Genomic DNA, 17995 nt, shown 5'->3' with positions numbered 1-17995 from the left:
CAACCTAGCCCTAGCCTCTGCATTCAGAAAGTAAAGCCTTGCTTATCACAGGGACGACCCCTTCCCTTGTTAAAGATATTGTACTTCTACAGAAATGAGGACCAGGTAGCCTGGCCTACCAGGAGATGAATTGGAAAAGGGAAGAGACAGGAAGTGCTCTTCCTTCAGGGACTCCTAGTGTGCTAAGGTGAAGGCCAGCCTTCCCTTCTCTCATGGCAGGGGTAGGCTGCACTGGCCTGGTACTTCTGTCCTAGCATCATTCTCTTTCTTTCTTTTATACTCAGGGTGAGCGGCCCAAAAGATCTGAGCAATCAAGACTAAGGAAATTCAAAGGAAAAACAGTTATTTTTGGAAGTAACTCGCAGTTTCTATAGCTTGGCCTCCAAGAACCACATCCCCTTGGGACGTCTGTCCCATTTCAAAGAAACTCTATCCAGAAGAGGTTGAGAAGAGCACCAGATTTCATAAGCAGGCAGTGTTGAGCACTGGTTAAGTGTCTGGGTTGCGAAGTCCGAGCTTTTGGTTTCAGGCACTGGTAAAGAGTGTGGACCTGGATATAACATAAGCCTCGGTTCTGTCATCTCCAAAGTGTGAATGACCAAATAATAAACTTTGTAGAAAGATTGTGGCTACTAAGAAGGGGTTCAATTTAAAAACCAGGTCTGGCACAACATAGTCTCTTGGTTGATACTTGTTTTATTGGGATGAGGGGGTTTGATGGTGTCTGCTAGATGGGAAATCAGCTCCCTAACTCCCTGCACCCTACTTAACCTCCCTTCAGCGGGGCATTAGAGTTCTCTGAGAATGGCCTACCTTTGGCTGCTGAGTCCTGGGATCCTGGATGTATTCCCAATCCTTGCCATTTAGGCTGTACGAGACTTTGAACTTTCGAACAAATGCCCTGGCTTCCATGGCAGAGATGCTGTCCCCTCCACGGGCTCCCTGGATGATGACACCTTTCACTGTCTTGGGTGTCCCCAAGTCCACCTGAAGCCACTCTTCACCTGGCTGGGCTTGAGGGTTCCGCGGGAACCAGCCAGAACGGCTGCTAACCAGGCGGGCAGCACTGGAAGTCCAGAGGTACTCTCGGGTGGAGGAGGCAGAGATCTGGGTATCAGCGATGAGGCCCGAGAGCATCCCCAGCATGTCGGAGCAGGGTGCATCTAGGAGAGACAAGGGAAAGACCACAAGTCATGGCTGAGGCCCACTCATCAAACAGATCATCAGATCTTAGGCCACGTGCTTACTGTTTTAGTTTGCATTCTGAGGCTGTATAGCATTGTGACTCAGAGTCTGAACTTGGACCCAGAATGCCTGGTTTTATGTTCACTGTGGTTGGTGACTTTGGTCAGGTGATTTAATTGCTCTATGCATCGAGTTCCCCAAGTCTAAATGGGATCCCTCAACAGTGCCTACCTCTTGAGGGCTGTGGTGGGGGCTCTGTTAGTCACCTCAGAGCAGGTCTAAGGGCTCTGTGACTGTTGGCCGTTTGCACTCACTGCTCTGACCAGGGCTTCTGAGAACGTATGTCGCCACGGCCATCTGTGACACCAGTTTCCACCGACCCTCAATGAGTGCAGTGGTGCTTTAGGAGGCAAGAATCGAATTATTTCCTGAAAGATCATTTTGCCTAAAAGATGGGAACCTTTCTGGGCTCAGAACCAAGTCCTCCACGTGTGTGACCAGAGCTTTGTACTGCCTTGGATCCTCCCTAAACTCTCTCCATCACCTGATGCGTTCTTCCGTATTCACTACCAGACTAACCTCTGCTCACCTGGGGTATAAGGCCCACATTCGGCTCTGGCCAAACTTTCATTTCACTCCTCAGAGCACCCGTACGCTAGCTCGTAATTATGCCTTCTTGTATTGGTTTGCTATCTATCTTGGCCACTAGCTTGAAAGTTCTTTGACACCTGAGACCTCGTTCTGTTCACTTCTGTATCTCAAGTCTCAGCGCAGGGTCTTTGTGGCGTGACTGAGGGAACAGGGAATGAATGGACCACAAGTGCTAAGTAAATCCTTGCTCCTTGTTGCCTGCTGGGTAGGCCAGCAGCCACAGAAGGGACAGAAGACAGTCCTTTTGGGATAAAATGTCTCCACAAGGAGAAAGCCAGGTCTTTGTCTGAACGTGACAAGGGATTTGTACTGAGGAACAATGGATACAGATCCTGACTCCATTGCCTCAGGAATGGATGATGGTCTTGGTCAAACTGTCGCCTTTCTAACTTCTTCATCAGCATCACCTTAGGCATTATGAAGATCTGCCCGTCCTTCCTAACTTCTGGTAAATTACAGGGCAGAGTCGTGAGGGATGGAGAGAAAGTGCAGCCACGGGGTACGTGAACCAGAAACCATAAGCAGGATTACACCATGGTGCAGGGGAAGAGATGGGATGGCAAGTAGGCAGGTAGGAGACGGACAATGAAGACCCTTGCAGGTCAAAGGAGCATCTGCCTTCCTAGATGGAGTTCAAAGAGTGGAAATGACCTGTATACAGTCATACTATTGCCAGCCCAACTGCCATGGTGCTAGACCATGGTACCAGCCTACAAAGGCTCCGCCTCCCACTCCGGGGATCGCCAACACACAGTCCTGGGGTTAAAACCGTTCGAGCACCATTTTTCCTTCAGAACTATCCTCAAACACTGTTCTCAGTTCTCTTGATACAATGACAACAAACAAGCAGGGATTTGCTCTCCAATCTTTCTTCAGGAAGTAGTGTCTCGTTTGCCTTTGACTTCAGTAACCCATCCTCAAGGAAGTCTTTCTTGACCTGCCAGGCAAGTACACTGTAGAACACTTTGAGGACCACAAGGCCCTGTCCTCAGATAGTCTTCAGAGTTTTTTTTATTTTATATTTATTTATCATCTTTCTGGTTATTAATTTGTCCATCCAACTTTTCAATAAGGCCACACAGGACTGGGTCTGTCACGCTCCCATTGAGTCTACAGTACCATGTCTAGACCTTAGTCTCCACGTGAGACAGGAGAGGGCACTATTTGAGAGGCAAGTTCAAACCCTGGCTTCATCACTTACTGGGATTTAGTTCCTTAACTCTGGTTTCCTATTGTGTAAAGTGAGGAAAATGACAAGACTTATGCCACTGAGTTCTACTAAGAATAATAGATAGCATACTTATAGTTGGATGAGAGTTGGGTATCAAATTATCCTTCAGTCCATTTTATTAAGCAGAACTAGCTCTAGCATAATAAAAACACATTAGATGAACGGAGGGTTGAAAAAAATAAATGAAAGGGTTAAGTCTGATGGGAGTTGACCTTTCAGCCATTACTTTTGGGAAGGTCACAGAGTGGGAGAAGCCTAGGATTGTTTCTTCTGTCTCACCGGAACCCCTCAACTCACCCGTGACTCGGCAGCCAAAGAGCTCCAGTCGAAGGGCGATGCCCAAGTGCCACGTCTGTGGGCGGATCCTGACGAACCTTGTGAGCAGCGGCGTGTGGAGCTTGTTTAGAACCACCTCAGTTGCATCGTTGTTAGCTTGAAACACCTGCAAGGTGAGATGCAGAGCAGCGTCAGTGACACTCCTGTTTCTGAGGGCCACGCTTGAGCAGTCCGAGAGGGCCACCAGCCTGGGAAGCACCAGGGGCTTTGTCACGTTGAGCTCTTTAGAATAACGGTGGAAAAAAAGGTCAATTTCTCCTTCGGCTCTAACTTGAAAACAAACAAACAAACAAACAAACAAAAAAACAAACTTTGCAAAAAGTTTTGGAAGGAAGGAATATTTTGCTTCTGGGCTGAGAGCAAACAGAGGAAGGAGCTTTCAAAAAGCAAACACTTCAGAAGCTAAGAAAGAGAAAAAAGAGCATTCACTACAAAGGAGGTAGACTTGTCATCTGTCAGGGTCGGCAGACCTCACACTCCAGCCTGAACTTGACACTCCCTCGTCCTCACGATGTGGGCACATGGGGGTGGGGACTTGCAGGGCCTTTTTTAACTGCACAACACTTCACTGCTGCTTTTGTTAACTCCTTCGACACTTCCCCATTCTGAGTGGGTGAGGGGTGAGGGGTGCCGTCTACCCTGGACCTTCTGTCAGTCCACACTTTCCTGGATTCTCTCTCCTCTTTGTTGGAGGTAGCCTCTTAAGAGTCATGCTCCAGCTTCCTCCTAGTTTAGCCTGCAGTCTGTAATGAAATCCATCCCTGTCCCCAGCTGACCGGGGCCTCTTATATGGGAGGAAAGGCTTTGGGGAGTGGCTTCTGACCTAACATGGTAGGCACAAGCCCCAGCTTACCAGATGGCCCACATCAACAGTGGCCATATGGACCCTTATGTATTTGTGTGTTTCCCCTTAAAAATAAGTAACTCGAGCAAGAGTATGGGGGTTTCTTTCCTTTCCCTGGATAATGGCGGATGGAAGAAACAAGCAGCCAACTGTCATTCCTAATTCTTGCCTGTTATACATATAACAACCACAGGACCTTGTAGATTTCCTCATGGCCAGTCTTCCTGGTCCAACATTCTTTCCTGCACAGGGAAACTATGCTCTCTAGATTTTAACACTCAGTACCCTCCAGGTGTTTAGGCCACAGACAGATAGAGGGACAAGAGAAATGGAAACCTAGTGTATTTGAACACCTATGAAGCCAGCCACTGTCAACATGATGACTGAATACCACACTCACAACCTCTACTTTACTGATGGGAAAACTGAGGCTCACACATCCCTGTGTGGACCCATGACATTCAAGTCTGTTTTCCTTTGTGAACTCTTATCTCTTCTGATGAATTTACAACAGTCTAGCTGGCAGCTAGGAGTCCTATCGTGGGCTAAAGAGAAGTAAAGTCATAGTAGTGATGTGATCCCATGTGGAGTTTACAGTCCCACTACAGAATGGTTTTGGGAACAGTGGAGAGGGGGGCAAGCTTACAGGCAGCCAACAATGCAGCCTTTTCTTCTCGATAAACTGTGAGCCCTGCCATTTGGCAAGCCCGAACCCTCCGTATTTTCCATTTGCTGAGGCCAAAAGATAGAGGCAGTTAAGAACACTCCACAGAGGACAAGAGAAAGGGCAAGAGGCTTCACACCTTCTGCAATCTAACGAAGTGGGGAAGAAGCTTGTTCCACGTGGGAAAAAGGAAACAAACGTTGTCAGCCCGCTGAGCTTAACCCACAGTGTGAAACCTTGTCTGAGAGAATCCTACTCAACCATCCTGCTCGCTGGTCTCTCTACCCCTAAGGTAGTTCTCCCACGCAGGGTCCTAATGCAACTGGGGTCCTCTCTGCAGCTTTGTGACCCAAGGACAGAAGAAGAACCTCTCCTCTTGCCCAGGCTTACCCCTGCTGCTGCTCGTACATTGCCTACAGACAGGGGATGGGGGGATCGAGAAGAGCAGGCTAGCAAAGGAGAGGAAGGATCTAGAGGGGGATGCGCCAGAGTCAGCACCTGGAAGAGGCCTGAGAGGAGAGCTGCCTGACCCCTTGATATTTTCTTTGAGAGGAGCCTGGGGTCCAGGGAGGATCTCACCTCGCCTTTCCCATTTCTTGGTTCCTGGGTCTGGCAATGGCTCTACAGAGCTGGGAAAAGGGCTGGAGGAACGGAACCCATGTTCAAACCATGAGTCAGTCCTTCTAGGGTTCAGCATGTAACAGAGGCATTTTCGGGTTTTTTGTTTTGTTTTGGCAAGGGAGCAGCAAATGAGACACTTTGCTGATTTCGGACGGGTGCTGTGAGCCTTGGGGACCACCTCTGGATCTTCCCTGTGGATTGTGATGGTGACTGTGTGTGGTCTCCATCAGGAGACACCAAGCAGTTCCTACTGGAGGTGGCTTCCGTTGGCACATAAATACGTAATTGGAGAACTGAAAGGATTTGAACTCACACACAGCTGTTAATCCACTACACATACACCATGCTGGTACCATTTAGGAACACAGCATGCCCTATGTGTTTTTAATATCCAATTTTATCCTGTCTGACCCCCTTCATTTCTCAGCCTTGGCAGACAATCCTAGGAAGCCTTTTCTCCTCTCCTCCTTCTCCCTCTGCCTTTTCTGGTACAGGGTCTTACTTTGTAGCCCAAGATGGCCCAGAACTCATGATGTAGTGTAGTCTGGCTTTGAATTTGAGATCCTCCTGCCTTAGCTGCATGAGTGCTGGGATCACAGGTACATACTACTCTCACATACCCCCATGCCTGACTCCCGACCCTCCCTTCTTAAGAAGGTGATTGCATAGCTGGAATCTCCTTGGGAGTGGGCAGCACAGGAGAAAGTGTGCCGCATGTGGGCACTGGGGTGAGCATGTCCAGACGCATCAGTCAGAGAGGTTGTCTCTCCATGAATGACCACGAACTTTGGGTGGAGGCCCTCATGCTCGGCCTATCGTAGCCTCAGGCAGGATGGGAAACAAGCAAACTCTCTCCCATGGCATTCTATTCTGCTGCTCAGTTTTGCTCACTCTTCTCCAGTCTCAGGGAGCAAACAATGCCTCTTTTGAACTTAAGTTCAAATTATTCTCCATGTTTCCAAGTTTAGGTCCTTACTGCTTACGTTTTGGCTTTTGACTGTGTATCTGTGTCTGCCCCATTTCCAGACTCTCTGCAGAAAAAAAAAAACAACCCAGCACCTTTCTGGAACTTTCTTCACGCCTCTCTGAGTGCAGCAGAGAGAACAAAACGGACCCTACCACTTCGTCAGGACCCTGGAGGCATACTCTGCTGTCCTTGGGGCACAAGGTGGGCAAATGTCTCTGTCTCCCTCGGGCCACATTGTCCTTCACTCTGAGTGAGGGCTCTGCAGAAGTCGACTTGCTGTTTCCCTCTCTGGCCCGCAGACTCTAAGCTTTCTCCACAAGAGTCTTCCCGGTTTGAGCTCCTCTAAGAATATCCACTTTGTAAAAGGGCACACGAATGACCCATTGTTCCTTATAATCTGAGTGCTGTTGTGGGCAATGGCTGAGGCTATTTAATTCACTTCAGACAGTGCCCAGGACACACGGTGAGTGCTCCATTCACAGGCAGGATATACCTTGTTGACGTGTTGGTTCAATAACAGTTCAAATTATTAATAACCAAGAGCAATGAATAACAACACCCTAGTCCTTACCTACTGTGTTTTGTCCAAAGATGTCAAAGTGCAATTTATGAAAATCCATTTTAATGAAATATTAAGCAGTTTCTATTTCTCCTGACCCAATAGATTTACAAGGTCTCTATTTTTCTCCCTGCACCTCCCATCTCTCCTATTTATAGCTGGTAAATGCTATCATATATTATACATCTTTATGACTTTCTCAATGCTCTGTGGTTTCAGAACCACCTGTCATTTACTTTCTGATCAAATTCCCTAAGATGGATTTTTGGCTTGCAGTCCAGGCATCACAAGGCAGTATGCCTGGGAAATAATGCCAGGAAATTGGTTTTATTCCCCATTCTCTGCCAACTCACTAAATCACAATAGGCTGATCAATAAACCTTAGATACTTTAATTTCTCCTTTAGAAAGATAAAGTCATTGTAAGCTTGTGGGTAGACACTGCACCCCAGCAGCCCTGTGACCTGCTCCAGTGCCTGAGACCTGACCTGCTCCTAGGCCAGATGTTGGAGTGGGAACTAAGTTCCAAGTCATGGCTGGGCCTTTGGGTAATCAGGAGAGTTCCAGTTTGGAAAGACATCCACTTCTAGGTCCTGCTGTGGTTAAAAACCATCAAGCCGAACCTTGGCAGTGAGGTGTCCGAAATGGTGAGGAAAATCAATAGGTTGCTCATATGTCTTATGCCAAGATGGGAACATACCAAACACAGTGGTAGAATTTTCACAATTGCTTTAAAAGCCAGATGTCGAAGAGGATACACATTTTAATCTTTTAAAAAGAAAAATATGATACAGCTACTTTACTACCCAAAAGAAGGCCAGGAGTGTGTTCAACCTGACCTTAGCTTTCTGGGGGTCATTGATTAAATATGTATATGTATATTATATTTTAAAAAGCTACGATGAACAAAGAGCTTTCTTTGAGTGCATCTGTGCAAATTAGGTTCAGAAACCAATTCAGGGCTCAAAGTGACTTGGTAACCATTTGGTGCCTTGCTGAATTCTGAACATAATCCAACATTTTCCCATTGATTCTCGAGGCCTTTGCTTTATTTTCAGTAAGACAGAATCGGAAACCGGGCAGCATAAAATGGATTTCTGATTCTCACCTCTGCCACGTGAGTCAACTGCTGTCCAGCGCCTCAGTTCCTTGTCATCTAACACCCCCCAGAAAAAACAGTCTGCACAGATTCACCAGGCCCGTGACCCCCAGGCTTGGGTTTTATGGACTATATAATATAATGCAGAAGAAAAAAAAATCCATCCATCTAGCAAGATGAGATCACTGATGATTTTTTAAGCTCCTTCCCCTGTTTCTTGCCCATTCCCAGTCTTGGCCACATTGCCTTTGCTGGCCTTATTTATGTATTTTTTAAAGCACAGATAGGAGCTTTGGCCTGGCTTGGAATGGTACACTCTTCCAGGCCCCTTCAAGTGAGATGTGTTGCCTACTCTAAGACCCCATCCTATGTCCTATTCATCTGTTACTACATCCATATGTCTGGGATAATGTAGATGCTATAGGTCATTATGCCTGCTTCAAGGACTAAGGAAAATATTCTGGAAAAGTTGTGGAGCTCCTGAGAGCAGAGACCTTTTCAGGCCTAGTGGCTGTGTAAGTGAAGAAAGCCCTTTGATAGGCAAGCTGCTTGTCACATGAATGTGGTGTCCAAGGAGAGAAAAATTCAGAATCTACCTATCTCTTTTCTACATATGGATCGAGTCTGCTGTTTACATCTAGGTGGCTGTAAACATCTGAACTCTATCAGCTCCAGGGACTGCAAAGAAAGCAGAAGCAAGTTTCAAAGATGATTCTATGCTCGACTCTGAGGTAGAATTTATGCAGATGACGTCTTTCTTAAAAATGATTTCTCCCCTTTAATAAATGTTTCATTGCATCCAAAGTTCTCCTTTTCACTATGTTTGGTGCAGATCTAAGAGAAGAGCAGAGTAGGCCAGGAAAGAAGAGTGGGAGAACTGGGGAAGCCACTGCCACCTCAGGAAGTGCAGCAACTTATCCTGATGTGGGACCAGGAGCCTTCCTCCTCTCCTGTCCTGTTGTCTCGCATTTTCTCCTAAACCACCCATCACATCTGCACATAAAGCTAAATGGTTAATCAATGAATGGCATCCCATTTAATTAATTTGCTGTACCAAACAGGCAAGGTGGAAGGAGGGGCCGTGGCAGTGAGGGAAGTAATGGTAAGGCTTTGTTGTTTCCCTTTCTATTTGCAGATCACAGTCTTGACATTTCTCTCTTAAGACTCCTCCTTAAAGACCATAACCAAAATTTTAAAACAAGCTGCCTTAATTCCAATGAATGTGGGAACTTAGCCAGATGCAGTCAAAAGGGATGTGTTTGTGTGTGCATGTGTGTGTGCGCGCGTGCATGTGTGTGCAGACATTTTCTGTCTATCTATCTATCTATCTATCTATCTATCATCTATCTATCTATCATCTATCTATCTATCTATCTATCTATCTATCTATCTATCTATCTATCTATTCCATCTAAAGGAGGGTTGGGAGGGTTGGGAGTGGGAGGGTAAAGGAGCTCTTTAATAACCAAATGTTCATTTGTGACTGTGATGACCTCTGCTCTCCTCCTCCCCTACTGTAAGGCTGTTTTTGTCATCAGACTGCTTTCTTCTGGGGGTGAATGGAGGTGGGTGGGTTGTGCACATCCCCATCTGTATGTGCCTTGTGGGGCCTCTGCATTTAATGCAAGATCATGTTACTCCCACGGAGACGCTGAGCCTTGGAACACAGCCTACTAACAGGATTAAGGTTTCAGGATTTGAGACAGGAAAGCATCAGAGAAAAGAAGACAGGAGAGGAGAGGAGGACACTTGGGGACCCAGGCTGGAGGAATGGTTTGAGGAACAGGCTGGAAAAGAATCATACACCATTATGAAAGATGCAGGGAGGGACGAAGGCAGACACTTTATCAGCAGTGAAGTCCCTCAACATCTGAGGCGTTCTGACACCACCAGTCACTGTGGCCATTCTTTCTTTAAAGTGGGCAGGAGAAAGTCACACACACACACAGAGAGAGAGAGAGAGAGAGAGAGAGAGAGAGAGAGAGATCCCAAAACAATCAAAAACAAAACAAAAACAAAGCAAAATAAACAAACAAGCAAAACGCCACCAAGGACTGAGCTCAAACAGCACCCACTACCCACATGCCACTTCCAGGACCAGTTTCTACAGCCACAGAGCAGTGAACGGAGGGCAGAGAATCCACCAGACAAAGCCTTCCCCTTCCTGCCTATCTAGGCTCACTAGAAATGGCCAACGGCAGTCCATCCCAAATCCCAGGCACTTCTTTCCTGGAATCTCTGTGCACATTCTTGGCCTAGGAGCACAAGGAAGCCAGCAGCAAGGCTGGCAGTGCCAGGGAGGCTGGCCTCAGCTCTGAGACAGTTCAGCACCCAGGGGACCTGGATGAAGTTGGCTAGCAGCAGCCTGACAGGGAACCATTCAAGCGCATATATAATGAAATTTTCCCTTGAGCTTCCTAAGTAGAGAGGCTAAAGGTCTGAGCTCATCCCCTGACAAATGGATGAAGGACAAACTGAATTACCAAGCACACTGGACTCCTCTCAGTCGTAATGGAGGGGGATGCACGAACCGGGAACCTGAACTCGGAGAGGGCACCTGCCCCTTCAGAGCACATATCACTCACCGTGTTTAGATCATACACTCATACCCACAGATTCTGGAGGCTGATGTTCTTAGCTTGAGGTTTGAGTCACACTCTTGTCTTTTTATAAGAACAACATTAAGAAGACAAACCACAAAAGGAATAAAGACAAGTATTCATGAAGAGGCTTTTTTTAAAAATCCTCAAAATTATTAATTGGAGGAAATAATTGCACCCCACCCCCCATAAAGAGCGAAGCTAGGAGGAGACATTTATTTGAGGCAGCAAGGCCTGGATGACTTCTCGCGGCCCTCCCCGTCTGTGTTTTAAAAGAGGCAGATATATATCCCATGGGAATGTGTTACATTTTAAATTGACAGCTTGCTCAAGGGAGCTCTGTGTTCTGACCAGTTGATTGCATCTGTGGTGCTCCTTCCCTCTGCAGATGGCCAGGTGCTCCTCCGGCAGGAGCTGTGATGCCAGTGCGATTGCCATTGCATGGGGCGGCTGTGAACACTAAGACAGCGCTGGGAAGGGAATAGCCAAGGCCCCATCGCCCACCACCTCCAGAGATCCACGGCAGATGCCCTGAGCTTGGGGTGTGACCTTCGAACACTCCCCTTTCCAAGTCTCTGATTTACAAAATGATTTGTTTTCATTAAGAAAATAATACAGGACAGAAGAGTTTATAAGCAGGAGCACTTGTTTTGAAGGGAAGTGGCCAAATCAAATAAATAGCAACTTCTTTACACTCCATCTTCAGGATCCTGTATGGAGCCTGAATTCCCTACATAATGCTTAGCTTTGAATCCTGAACTGCATGGACCAGTTTTAGACTCTGTTAGTCAACAGGGACTCCAGGCTGTGCATGCCCTTGGGCCTCCTGGCTGCCAGGAATGGATGGAAGGCAAGGACAAGGCCTGGGACAGACTGCGAGAGCATCTGCTCCCATGCCGAAGCCTGGTGACCAGGACTGCCTTTCCTGGGGACTCCAAGATCCTCCTGTCCCTGGGGCAAGCTGCTTAGGTTCAGAGCTACAACTTCACCTGTGAAGCATCATGAACTTCTGAGTAACTAAGTCGGTGCCTGAGGGTTTGCAGAACCTCCTAGCATTTGTCCTTGCTTTAATGTGAGTTTGGCGTGTCTCTGCCACTTATTACTGGGTAACTCTCCAGAACTGCAGGCCCAAGACTTATTCTACCTTATCTTTTCTATCTTCAAACCTGGACATCAGGGATTAGAACATCTCTTTTATGTTGCTTCCCCACCTCCAAATAGAAAAAAGCTGCCGAGCATACATAAGGGGACGGTAACCAAAACTATACCAATTTGAGCTGCCTACACTGGCAACTAAAAGGACAGTCATGACTCCATCCCTTCCATAGGCTCAGCTTTCGGGTAAATTTGTGGGTTCAGAGTCCTAGTGGAGGGAAGGACGATGACCAAACATTGATGCCTTTGAGCTGTTCCCGTTGTTCTCTGTGCACCTTTCTTGGTGTGTATGCACGAAACTGCGCCTGTAATTATACACACTTGCACATGGACACATGAAATTTCTTACCACTGTATTGACAGCTCTACCTGTAACTGGGATGCTACTCACACAGCTGGGAAAACCAAAGGTGGTAGTTTCTGCTGTGGTTTCTGAAGGGACGTATGTGAAGTAATTTGGATAATCTGAAGGAGCACACGGGTTGGTTATGGGCTCTCTGCTTTGTGGGTGCACCCTAAATATGCATAAGGAGGGCCTGCCTATATAAAAGTTTTGGGTTCCATACTTCTGGCATGTGGAGCAGGATGAGGACTGGGGTGTGTTGTGCACTTGGTCTGCGTAAGCAGGCTGCATTTTGCCAGGAACGTGGACCAGACATTTTGTGGGGAGCCTCATGAATACCTGTTGAACATAAAGAAATGGAAAAGAGGCTGCTCGCCAACTAGGGAGGCTGGAAAAGGGTTCTTTAGTCTTCTGCACCTCCCGGCAGGAAGAAGAAAGGTACTCACAGGTTTAGACCCTTCCTTGCCCCGGCAGGGTGAAAATCACAGTGACACAGCACAGCCTTCCGCCACCAACTGGAGTGCTCATTAATCTTGTTTTTCTCTGCTTTCTCCAGTTCCCTGGTCTTTGATATGCTGCATTGCTGTTGACAGTGGTCAGGGAACTGAAACTGAGCTTCCAAATTTGTGCCCTCTCTACTTCCTACGCACAGAGAAGGGAGGTGGTGTCCAACCCACACTCTGCATTCTCAAGCCCAGCTCGCTGCAGCCTCCTTCCCTGTTCTGCTTTTCTGTTAAGTCCTGCTCTCTGAATTGTACTTTCAAACCCACCACAGAACACCAGAGAGCTTGGCACAGTGCCCAGCATCCAGAAACCACAAAGAGAAACTCAGTGGTAATACCAGCGGTGGATGAGCTCCTCCCTGCAGCCTCCCTGCTCTCCGGGCCCCGCCTTCCTCCTGCCTCCCTGTCATGGCATCATATCAAACTATGGCAGACTTGACAAATCTATTTGGCATGGTTCACTCCACTATTTCAACCCAGCAGCCCAGGGAACTGCACAGTAAACACAGCTATCTGGGGGAGCAGCTAACGCAGAGGCTGCTGAGAGCATCCTTGCCAGGGAAGAGGAGGGGAAGGCCTCCTGGCCTCCCACCACAGGCACAATGGGGTGAGCCTAACTGGTAGGCTTTCCGTTTCCTTCCTCATTTTAAGTACCAGGAGAATGTGTTTCTGATGGAAAGAGAAAGGGCTTTTCCTCTGCCCCAGCTCCTTTTATGTGGGCGAAACTGATCCTCTAACGCAAAACCAGAAACAAGACCCTCAAGTTACCCACCGCCTACTGGGGAGAGACATTTTGCCAAAGGTGGGAGGAGGATGTAGAAGATAGTGAGAATGTATTCGACCTGGAAACATTGAAAAGGATGAGTCTGAAGAACTAGAAGGCTCAATTCAGGCTCAGGAATATCTTCCCTGCAAAATTGAATAGCCGGGATAAAGCCAGGAGGATGGCATCCTATCAAAATGTGCAGTGCTAAGGTATTTCCAAAAGCAGATTTCCTACAAATGGTGTTTTAAATAGCATCCCGGTCCATCTGTGTGCTTTTAAAATCAGCTTATGCTACAGCGTCCCTCTGGCCAGCACTGCTTAGTCATTGAACCTGGCCATGGAGACTGTCAGGGAGCCTCGTGCCTCTCCCCTGCACCCACTCCTACCTGGCTGCTGGCCCTCACCTGCTAGCTGAATTCCCAGGTTTTAGCATTCTCTTATTGAAAGTGTGGGTGGAGAGAGAGAAAGTGGAAAGAAAGGAATGGGGTGAGATGAGGACTCAGCTTTGGGCTCCTGTGGCCTCCAGTGCTGACTCAGTCCCTTCTGACTGGTACCGAGCCTCTGCAAGCTACAGACCTAGCTCACAGGTAAGGAGAGGGTGTCTTTCCAGAGCTAAATGTTTCACTTTCTTTACTAGTCACATGAAGTATGAGGTCACATGCAGTCTGTATGTCAGAGAGATAGCCGGAAATGTCTAGAAACCATGCTTTCATATGAACGGTGCCATGTTACTATGGCGATTTTTGATTGAAAAAAAAAAGCCAACAAAACCTACTCCTTTAAAAACGCACATTTCCTCCTATGTGAGAGATCGCAACATCATAGGGCTGAATTTTCTGGGTCCAAGGATTCTAGTTGTATGTGTAAGTTGGAGAGCGTGGTGCTTTGGGACAGTGGCATGGACCAAAGAGATGCCCTTTTGGTTGCAAACGCCTTATTTTGATATTTTATACCTTTGCAGACCTGCACCTGGCGGGACTACAGCAAAGGCTGAGAAACAGACCTGTGTTTTCAGCACTCTGATTCCCTTTTGTGGGAGGGTCAGCCTGCTCTGGGAGTTCCCAGTATGTCTCCCCCACCTGCCTGATGTGAGACTCAACCAGCCTGCAGGGATTACCTGAGCTCACTTCCAGTACAGAGGCTCCTGTCCCCACTTAGGTGAAGACAGAGTGTTTCCACTGAGCCCTCCATATGCCAAATGTAGCTCATTTGCCAGCTGCAGACACAGAACGCCACGTGTTTTCAGAGTGCCGAGTGCCAGACACTTATCCCCGCTACAACAAAAGCCTCATCTCGGTCACATGGACCACATGCCTGGGAGCCCCAGACACTGAAGGCACCAGCAGGGAGGGTTCAATGCTTCCCCAATAATCACAATTGCCAGTTCAGATCCAAACCCCAACAAATAGGATTTCTCCTCATTATTTATTGTCCTGGTTCTTCTCAGGGACACGGGGACTCCCTCTTAGGGCTTTGTGTTCTTTCATTTTCAGACCCCAGTAACTCCTGAACTGTAGGTTCATGCAGTTTTGTGATTGTTAGCCCAGCGTGTGGAAGAGACTCAGGCCATAAATGCTCACTGAGTGAGTCCTGTGCAGTGTGGGGAAGCTTGAGAGGGGGAGGCGTTTTCTCCTTCATTTGCAGTTAGGTAACATTCTATTGGTCCCCCTCCTCTCTCCCTCTCTACTGTGCAAAATGCAACAGCGGCTAGGCTGCTGGAGAAATGGAGTTTTCCAATCACTTTAACATAAAAAAGGAAAATCTCAGGAACAGTGTATCCTTTGCCTCCATGAGTTCTCTGAGCCTCAGTAAGCCAAGGCTCCTCGTGGGGTCAGCCTGAAATTCCCCGGACCCACTCTGGGGGAAGGCCACCTACCTTGTGGTTTTTGCCATGCCGGTAGACCATCCAGTCCTCCCCATTTGTGCTGACCTCCAGCTTGTACGATTTGACATAATAGCCTCTCTGGGTCTCTCTGGAAATTGCTCCCTGTGTTGCAATCGCCGTGAGCATGGTTAGGAAGCGCAGGTCCACCTGGAAAGAGAAGTCAGAAGGTAAGGGACCCAGTACTCCCAAACACATTAGCTTTTTTTTTGCAAAGGACATGGTTGTCGCACTAAATTCACAATCCGGTCTGTATTTAGAATCGTCATTATGTACTTCCATGGGACAATTAAAGTCAATTGACTCTTACCAGGGTAGGCGTCTTTCCTTGAAAAATAGCACTTGATTTTTTTCCACTTGCAAAACTGAATGGATAATATTCAGTTTCTTCTAACTAGCGGACACTTAGACTTATGACCCCTTCATTAACTAACCGACAGTCTGTTTCAGACCATGAAGGCAAAAGAGTCCTATAGCAACCTTGAATGGCAAAAAACTACTCTACTCCTGTTAACAGATGTTTCTATCCCTCCAGGTCCCACAGTCACTTAGTCCCAAATAAACACACAGAGGTCTACAGTAATTATAAACTAATTGGCCCAGTAGCTCAGGCTTCTTATTGATTAATTCTTTTAACTTATATTAGCCCATAACTCTTGTCTGTGTTAGCCATGTGGCTTGGTACCTTTTTTCATGAGTCAGTCACATCTTGTGTTTTCTGTGGCTGCATCACAACTGCAGATTTAAACTTCCCTCATTCCCTGAACTCTCATTGCCCTGCCTCTACTTCCTGCCTGGTCGTCCCTCCTATACTTGCTACCTAGCTACTGGCCAATCAATGTTTTATTAAGAATAATACAAATGACAGGATAAAAAGGCCATTGTCCAACAGCATACTCCAAAGCGGTCGACTGTAACTCTCTAGAAGTGACAATCCATAGCAGTCTTCTCTCCCTTTATTCCCACACTCCGTTGTATCTGCAATCACTCAGGTCACCAAGGGGTCAAAGGGCATACAGAGTCTGCCCAACTAATTAGGCTTATGCACCAAGTCTTGACCTTTTACCCTGTGAGGAGGTAGTTCCCCTCTGACAATGCCAAAACCACTTGGAAATTACTGGATGTTGTCAATGTGGTCTTTGGCGTATCTTAATGGCAGTCTCTGTGTGAGTGCGTTAGTGTTTGTGAACTGATGAAAGACAATTTAGTAAGCACTTATTGGCTACTCAGTGTGTGCATGGCATCATGAAACATTCAAGAGACATGCGTAGGAACTTCTTTGTACACTAGAAAAGGTAGATTGCTATGATGAAAAACCAGACGATTAAAGGGGTGAAAACAGGGGTCTAGTATATAGAGTGTAACAACAAAGAACTTGCTAGAAGCTTTGCAGGATGAAAGGATTTTTTGAGAGGCAGAGGGAGAGACAGTGACAAATGACCCAAGAGTTGTGTTGTTAGAGCCCCGTGGCCCCCTGGAGTTTCTAAGTGCTCTTTCTCCCTTCCCTGCTGTCTGCACTGCAGTATCTGTCTCAGAGCAGAGGTTACCGAGTCGCATCAGAGCTGGGACAGGCTTGTCCCTGGGTCACAAGGCTGTCTCTGTGTGTCATAAATGCAGACGTTGCTCTGGTATAGAACTGGCAGTTTGTTCTCCCCCTGTTTACTTCTTCCCAGGGGATCAGAGCTGAGCCCGTGTGCAGGGCAGGAAGATTACTCAACATGAGCTGCAAGACTTTCTCAGGAAGACAGCAAACAATAGTCTGAAAAGACGCTGCAGAGCATCTGGGGAGCGAGTTCTCGTTCTCCATCGTGACATTTTCCCATGTGTTCTCTGATAGCTATGTGTAAAACCTCCCTGGCAGGCTCCCTCCAGATAGCAAAGATCAGAAGAAGTTGCCATATTCAGCTAGCGCCCAACAAACCTGCCTTTAGGAAAATGCTCTTCCCACATCTCTGATGCCTTCCTGTGCCAAGAGTGAGGAAGATCTGGAACTATTTCGGGAACATTTCTTTGATACTGATAGGGTAAGCAGTATCATGGCCAAACAACTCTCCTCGGACCCACTAATCCGCATAAGGGAAAGTGCAGTGGTCCTCTTAAACTTATCCCAGCACACAGCACAATGCTTGGCATAGCACAGGGCCTTTGGGACAGGTGGATGAACAGATGGATGGATGTAATTCTTGTACATTCTGTGTTTATTTTTTTAGCATCCCCTTTTGACTCTAGCTGAGGGGGTCACATCACCATCCCATCAACACAGACATCACATCATCACATTCTCTCTCACCCCCAACACACACACGCACGCACACACACCACACACACGCACATACACACATACCACACACACCCACACACACACCATACAAACGCACACACACTCACACTCACACACCACACACACACACACACACACACACGCACGCGTACACACACACACACCAGTATCTGGGTAAGCACCTGGAGATACTCCTTGTTGGAATCCAAGTTGGGTGTCCAGCCATTGTCATCACCATGGAGCCGGCTCTGTTGAGGAGTCCACCTCCCGTCGGAGAAAGTGGACGAGGCACTGATTTGTTCATTAGCA

The 17995-nt window shown here is 47.3% G+C and overlaps 1 protein-coding gene across 4 annotated transcripts in view; it reads right to left on the bottom strand.

Annotated features, from left to right (window-relative positions):
• Positions 1-17995, bottom strand: part of Nrp2 (neuropilin 2) — a 117001-nt gene that overhangs the window by 54628 nt on the left and 44378 nt on the right. For all 4 annotated transcript variants that reach the window (XM_041658961.1, XM_041658962.1, XM_041658963.1 and 1 more), the window contains exons 6-9: positions 17869-17995; positions 15400-15555; positions 3365-3509; positions 814-1163 (exon numbers count right to left, since the gene is read on the bottom strand). The exon at positions 17869-17995 is cut by the window's right edge and continues 43 nt beyond it. In XM_041658961.1, the coding sequence (XP_041514895.1) occupies positions 814-1163; positions 3365-3509; positions 15400-15555; positions 17869-17995 (778 nt within the window). The remainder of the gene's footprint in view (positions 1-813; positions 1164-3364; positions 3510-15399; positions 15556-17868) is intronic.

Source organism: Microtus oregoni, unplaced genomic scaffold (assembly GCF_018167655.1).
Source record: "Microtus oregoni isolate MIOR12 unplaced genomic scaffold, Mior012 000010F_ref0000083, whole genome shotgun sequence".
NCBI lineage: Eukaryota > Metazoa > Chordata > Mammalia > Rodentia > Cricetidae > Microtus > Microtus oregoni.
The sequence above is the reverse complement of the archived record's forward strand: the minus strand, read 5'-3'. Positions and strand labels throughout refer to the sequence as shown.